We start from the raw sequence: 7,564 nt of genomic DNA on the forward strand, positions 1-7,564 counted from the left end.
TGAATAAGGTGACATTATTTTTCAAAGTGCAGCTGCAACTACTCTTTGGATGCCATCTACCATAGTGCCCTTCGTTTTGTTACAGGTGACAGTTTTTAACCTCGTCACTTATTTTATATATATATATATATATATATACAGTGGGGAGAACAAGTATTTCATACACTGCCAATTTTACAGGTTTTCCTACTTACAAAGCATGTAGAGGTCTGTAATTTTTATCATAGGTACACTTCAAATGTGAGAGATGGAATCTAAAACAAAAATCCAGAAAATCACATTGTGTGATTTTTAAGTAATTATTTTGCATTTTATTACATGACATAAGTAGTTGATCACCTACCAACCAGTAAGAATTCCGGCTATCACAGACCTGTTAGTTCTTCTTTAAGAATCCCTCCTGTTCTCCACTCATTACCTGTATTAACTGCACCACAGTCTCAAAGAAAACCATTAGTAACACACTACGCCGTCACGCCGTCATGGATTAAAATCCTGCAGCGCACGCAAGGTCCCCCTGCTCAAGCCAGCGCATGTCCAGGCCCATCTGAAGTTTGCCAATGACCATCTGGATGATCCAGAGGAGGAATGGGAGAAGGTCATGTGGTCTGATGAGACAAAAATAGAGCTTTTTGGTCTAAACTCCACTCCACTTGTAGGTATATGGTCACCTACAAACAAGCAAGATTTCCGGCTCTCACAGACCTGTAACTTCTTCTTTAAGAGGCTCCTCTGTCCTCCACTCGTTACCTGTATTAATGGCACCTGTTTGAACTTGTTATCAGTATAAAAGACCCCTGTCCATAACCTCAAACACTCCAAACTCCACACTCCAAACTCCACAATGGCCAAGACCAAAGAGCTGTCAAAAGACACCAGAAACAAAATTGTAGACCTGCACCAGGCTGGGAAGACTGAATCTGCAATAGGTAAGCAGCTTGGTTTGAAGAAATCAACTGTGGGAGCAATTATTAGGAAATGGAAGACATACAAGACCACTGATATTCTCCCTCGATCTGGGGCTCCACGCAAGATCTCACAGCAAGATCTCAAAATGATCACAAGAACGGTGAGCAAAAATCACAGAACCACATGGGGGCACCTAGTGAATGACCTGCAGAGAGCTGGGACCAAAGTAACAAAGCCTACCATCAGTAACACACTAAGCCACCAGGGACTCAAATCCTGCAGTGCCAGACATGTCCCCCTGCTTAAGCCAGTACATGTCCAGGCCCGTCTGAAGTTTGCTAGAGAGCATTTGGATGATCCAGAAGAAGATTAGGAGAATGTCATATGGTCAGATGAAACCAAAATATAACTTTTTGGTAAAAACTCAACTCGTCATGTTTGGAGGACAAAGGATGCTGAGTTGCATCCAAAGAACATCATACCTACTGTGAAGCATGGGGGTGGAAACATCATGCTTTGGGCTATTTTTCTGCAAAGGGACCAGGACGACTGCTCTGTGTAAAGGAAAGAATGAATGGGGCCATGTATCGTGAGATTTTGAGTGAAAACCTCCTTCCATCAGCAAGGGCATTGAAGATGAAACGTGGCTTGGTCTTTCAGCATGACAATGATCCCAAACACACCGCCCGGGCAACGGAGGTGTGGCTTCGTAAGAAGCATTTCAAGGTCCTGGAGTGGCCTAGCCAGTCTCCAGATCTCAACCCCATAGAAAATCTTTGGAGGGAGTTGAAAGTCCGTGTTGCCCAGCAACAGCCCGAAAACATCACTGCTCTAGAGGAGATCTGCATGGAGGAATGGGCCAAAATACCAGCAACAGTGTGTGAAAACCTTGTGAAGACTTCTGTCATTGCCATCAAAGGGTATATAACAAAGTATTGAGATAAACTTTTGTTATTGACCAAATACTTATTTTCCACCATCATTTGCAAATAAATAAATTAAAAATCCTACAATGTGATTTTCTGGATTCTTTTTTCTCATTTTGTCTGTCATAGTTGCAGTGTACCTATGATGAATATTACAGGCCTCTCTCATCTTTTTAAGTAGGAGAACTTGCACAATTGGTGGCTGACTAAATACTTTTTTGCCCCACTGTATATATATATTTATTTTTTTGTGTGTATAATGTGTATTCTTATATTCGATTACACAGGGAACATTTGGAAAAGAGACCTGTCTCAATATGTTTTCCATTGCAAAATAAAGCTGAAATAAAATCTGTGATAGTTTGCAAGCCCTGTCACATCCGACGAGCATCAGAGCCGGTGTAGTACGATTCAATCTTAGTCCTGTATTGATGCTTTGCCTGTTTGACATCGGAGGTCCTAGTGGGATTTCTTATAAGCGTTTGGATTAGTGTCATGCTCCTTGAAAGCGGCAGCTCTAGCCTTTAGCTCATGTGCAGATGTTGCTTGGAATCCATGGCTTCTAGTTGGGATATGTACATACGGCTACGGTGGGAACGACATTGTCAATGCACTTATTAATGAAGCTGTTCTGAAAAGGAAACAATGCGAAACAACGGCGGAAACAATAGCCGGAACATTATGTACAAAAAACGTTAAGATCAACGCAAAAAAAAACGGTATCCATTCCAGTGCATTCTTTTCAAGGTGCCTGGGAGTGCGTAGGGATTGGTCTGTGTAGGGATTGGTCTGGGTAGGGATGGGTCTGGGTAGGGATTGGTCTGGGTAGGGTTGGTCTGGGTAGGGATTGGTCTGGGTAGGGATTGGTCTGCGTAGGGATTGGTCTGGGTAGGGATCGGTCTGGGTAGGGATCGGTCTGCGTAGGGATTGGTCTGCGTAGGGATTGGTCTGGGTAGGGATTGGTCTGCGTAGGGATTGGTCTGCGTAGGGATTGGTCTGCATAGGGATTGGTCTGGGTAGGGATTGGTCTGCATAGGGATTGGTCTGGGTAGGGATTGGTCTGCGTAGGGATTGGTCTGGGTAGGGATTGGTCTGCGTAGGGATTGGTCTGGGTAGGGATTGGTCTGGGTAGGGATTGGTCTGGGTAGGGATTGGTCTGGGTAGGGATTGGTCTGCGTAGGGATTGGTCTGGGTAGGGTTTGGTCTGCGTAGGGATTGGTCTGGGTAGGGATTGGTCTGGGTAGGGATTGGTCTGCGTAGGGATTGGTCTGGGTAGGGATTGGTCTGGGTAGGGATTGGTCTGGGTAGGGATAGGTCTGCGTAGGGATTGGTCTGGGTAGGGATTGGTCTGGGTAGGGATTGGTCTGGGTAGGGATTGGTCTGCGTAGGGATTGGTCTGGGTAGGGATTGGTCTGCGTAGGGATTGGTCTGCGTAGGGATTGGCCTGGGTTTGTGTTCTAGCCGCAATCACTGTTCATGCACCGGCAGATTAGGTAAGCTTCTACTGAGAACAACTTATGTAAATGTCTTCTCATTGTGGAAGCACCATAGAGCTACTTAACATAGTGACTCATTTAGAAAGAGGAGCTGTAGAGGAGAGGACTCATCATATGAGGGAGAGGTGTAAGGACTAGAAAGAGTGTGAATGGAAAATTACCTTCCGTCTTTATTGCCACACACACACAAACACACACACACTGTACTCTACTAGAGGTAGTCTAGCCTTGGCGCAGGTAGCCTAACAGTTATAGCGTTGGGCCAGTAATTTAAAGGTTGCTGGTCCGAATACCTGCGCTGACAAGGTAAAAAATCTGCCAATGTGCCTTCAGCAAGGCACCCTAATTTGTTCCAGTGGTGCCGTACTACTATGGCTAACCCAGTAGAACAACACATTTTACCACACCTATCTGGTGTACGTGACAACAAAACATCTTATTTTTTAAGTGCTTTTAGTACCCTCTCAGCTTGTTGTCTTGTTGTCTATGAATAAATGGTCAGGCTTTTGACTCATCCTGACAGAGACAACACACCCAATGAATACAGAGATCTGAGTATGCCCTTGGCATGTTGTTTTGGATAGCCATAGGTAGTCTTTATGACCTTTTAAAGTTATTTTCTCTCTTCCTTCAGCCAAAAAAATAACTCAACTATTCTGAAGGGATCACACATCTATGCAGTTATGACAGGAGAGAGAGGATAGCTGCAGTTTAAAACACACACACACACACACACACACACACACACACACACACACACACACACACACACACACACACACACACACACACACACACACACACACACACACACACACACACACACACACACACACACACACAAACACTGCATGCTGAGAGGGGCCAGTGATATGATGAGTGAAAATCACAGGCTGTCCGAGAGCTAAGATTCTGTTTACTCTCTGCCTCTGTCTGGAGGGATATCTTCTGCTCTTCTCTTTCTTTTCGCTCTCCCTTTTTCTATTTTTCTCCTCTCCCCCTTCACAAATACATCACCCTCTTTATTCCCTCCTCTCAACTGTGAGACAAGCAACACTTGTCTTGACTGGCTGACACCACTGCAGAAACATCGTTCTCTTTGCCTGAATATGAAAAGTTGTTTCATGTCACTCATTGAGCATTCTGCTTATTATCTCACATATTTATTTATTTCATCATTGTGCGGATGTTCATGTCTTGTTGTCAGTGAAATGCTGCGAGCGAGATATTTAATGGAATTTTCACAGAAAAGGCCGAAAGCTGTACTTACACAAGTGACAAGCATAACACAAAAACAGATATGCTCAACTCTAGTCCACTGGTCACAATAAGAAAAATTGTTAATTGCCAATGTTATGAGATGAGTCTCATTGGGTTAATGGAGAAAGAAGGGTGTCAATATCAGCTGCACATACACTCCCAGCATTCAGTTTCCACACAAAGCTAAAAGAGATATACAGTGGGGCAAAAAAGTACTTAGTCAGCCACCAATTGTGCAAGTTCTCCCACTTAAAAAGATGAGAGAGGCCTGTCATTTTCATCATAGGTACACTTCAACTATGACAGATAATGACAGAGATGACAGGCTATGTGCACACTGCCCACAAAATAAGATGGAAACTGAGCTGCACTTCCTAACCTCCTGCCAAATGTATGACCATATTAGAGACACATATTTCCCTCAGATTACACAGACCCACAAAGAATTAGAAAACAAATCCAATTTTGATAAACTCCCATATCTACTGGGTGAAATACCACAGTGTTCCATCACAGCAGCAAGATGTGTGACCCTGTTGCCACAAGAAGAGGGCAACCAGTGAAGAACAAACACCATTGTAAATACAACCCATATTTATGCTTATTTATTTTCCCTTTTTTACTTGAACTATTTGCACATCGTTACAACACTGTAATCATCATCATTACAACACTGTATATAGACATAATATAACATTTGAAATGTCTTTATTCTTTTGAAACGTTTGTGAGTGTAATGTTTACTGTTATTTTTTGTGGTTTATTTCACTTTGCTTATTATCTATTTCACTTGCCTTGGCAATGTTAGCATATGTTTCCCATGCCAATAAAGCCCCTTAAGTTGAAATTTAATTTAAATAGACAGACAGAGAGAGAGAGTACATGGTGGCGGACTATCGAACCACCGTGACTGATAGAAAACTGAGGACAACTCTGACTATGTACAGACTCAGAGATCACAGCCTGGCTATAGAGACCAGCTGTCACAGACAAAGCTGGCTACCCAGAGAGGACAGGTTGTGCTCACTCTGCACTCAAAGAGAGGTGAAGATAGAGTTGCATTTTCTCCTACACTGCGAGAACTATACAGACTTAGGGGCAATTTTCTTTCCCAAAATTGTAATCAAATACAAACATCTTGAGACCACAACAGAAAAGAAGAAAATACAATATCTTTTGGGAGAAAAAAAAACTTTGTGCCATATTAGCTGCAAAAGCCAGTGGAATGAACAACCAGAATAACAACATTGCTACCTGTGTCGTTCTCACTAGTTCATTATTGTCCTCATTCATTTCTTATTGTATGGTCCTGTTAATTGTTATTACTAATTGAGTATTATTATTTTTCCTATTATAATCTATCTGCGTCATCATGGATTTGATATGTGTCTATACGTTTGCCTTGGCAATTGTCACGTTTAAAAAAATATATTTTACCTTTATTTCACTAGGCAAGTCAGTTAAGAACAAATTCTTATTTTCAATGACGGCCGAGGAACAGTGGGTTAACTGCCTGTTCAGGGGCAGAACGACAGATTTGTACCTTGTCAGCTCAGGAGCTTGAACTTGCAACCTTCCGGCTACTAATCCAATGCTCTAACCACTAGGCTACCCTGCTGCCCCAGGGTATTTGGCTATGCCGGATGAAGTGATATGACATGCTATTCTATAAAATCCTTTCTCTGTAATTAATATTACCTGATTGAGCTAATCATGTAAATGTAATTAACTAGAAAGTCTGGGCACCACGAAATAATATTTACAGAGCTGTTATCTTCCAAATGAACTCTTAAAGACCTAGTAATATTTTACATAAATAGCAGTCAATATTAATCGTCACCTTATTTCAGTCTCATCTGAAAGTTGTAAATTCTTGGTTATCTTCACGAACCATGGCTAACAAGTTGAATCAGCAATACAAAATTGGGTTTATTTATTTATTTACTAAATACCTAACTAATCACACAGAATTACATATACACAGAATGAATCATACCTTGATTGCAAATTATGTCATAAAGGAAAACGTCCCTAGCGAACGGAACAGATATGACAGCTGGTTACACAAAGAAAAGGGGGCTGGGTTTGAGTGAAAGAGCGGGAAGACTGAAGAACAAAGGGAGAAGCGATGTCTCTATCGGGCCATAGGCAGCTACTCTATCGTAAATACAGAATCTTATGCATTCTAAATTACCGGCCATTTGGAAAAGGAAAATGCAATAAATATTTACTCTGAGCTGCGCTTCAATAGGTTGGTGGTAGATGGAAGGCCGTGTTGCCCAACAGAGTCCTTTGTCCTTTGAAGTTGTCTCTGTTGGTGAACGGGAAATGTTTAGTTTCGTCGTTGTGTGGTAGACGGGATACTCTGTCCGTCCTTTCCTAGCCCATGTTTACAGCGGCTGCTGCTAACTCAACGGCTAGGAGGTATCACTTCTGTAGCGAATAAGAGTTCAAAGTTCATACCATTCGCAACCAAGCTCACGCTGAGGTTGGCTTCGTTCTCTAGTTATTATCTGAATCCTTCTGACCTGACATTGGATCGTCATCCTAATGTACCTGGAACAGCAAGTTATATTGTCGTCAAGGCTTTATATAGGAAGGGAGAGAAGGGCGTGTTTCATAGTTTATAACCAATGTCTCTTCACTTGGGCGGGCCACTGAGTCGGGCCTAATTCACTCATGAAAACCCAATTCTCACATTTTAGAAGATAAAATCACATTTCATCACCTCACAAATAATTTCATATTCAAACATTTAAATTGCATAACAATTCCATGTGAATCTGATAACTATAATGTGTAGACTTTCCACTGTTTATGTCATCCTATCATTGATGAGAATGTCTCAGTTGACAACCGAACTGACATCATATTCATTAAGTACCAACGCATATGTTCAAATGGTTGGATTACCAAATATGGTTCATTTCCCCCCACCTTCTGATGTTCCCAGAATCTCTATGTCAATAGTCA

The 7,564-nt window shown here is 42.0% G+C and overlaps 1 protein-coding gene across 1 annotated transcript; it reads right to left on the reverse strand.

Annotated features, from left to right (window-relative positions):
- Nucleotides 1-2,577: 2,577 nt before the first annotated feature.
- On the reverse strand, nt 2,578-7,126 carry LOC116356572 (B1-hordein-like). Its single transcript, XM_031802654.1, has 2 exons — nt 7,120-7,126; nt 2,578-3,305 (listed from the first exon to the last, which is right to left on the reverse strand). The coding sequence occupies exons 1-2, from the start codon at nt 7,124-7,126 to the stop codon at nt 2,578-2,580; spliced, it is 735 nt and encodes a 244-aa protein (XP_031658514.1).
- Between the last annotated feature and the right edge of the window lie 438 nt (nt 7,127-7,564).

Source organism: Oncorhynchus kisutch, linkage group LG23, assembly GCF_002021735.2.
Source record: "Oncorhynchus kisutch isolate 150728-3 linkage group LG23, Okis_V2, whole genome shotgun sequence".
Lineage (NCBI taxonomy): Eukaryota > Metazoa > Chordata > Actinopteri > Salmoniformes > Salmonidae > Oncorhynchus > Oncorhynchus kisutch.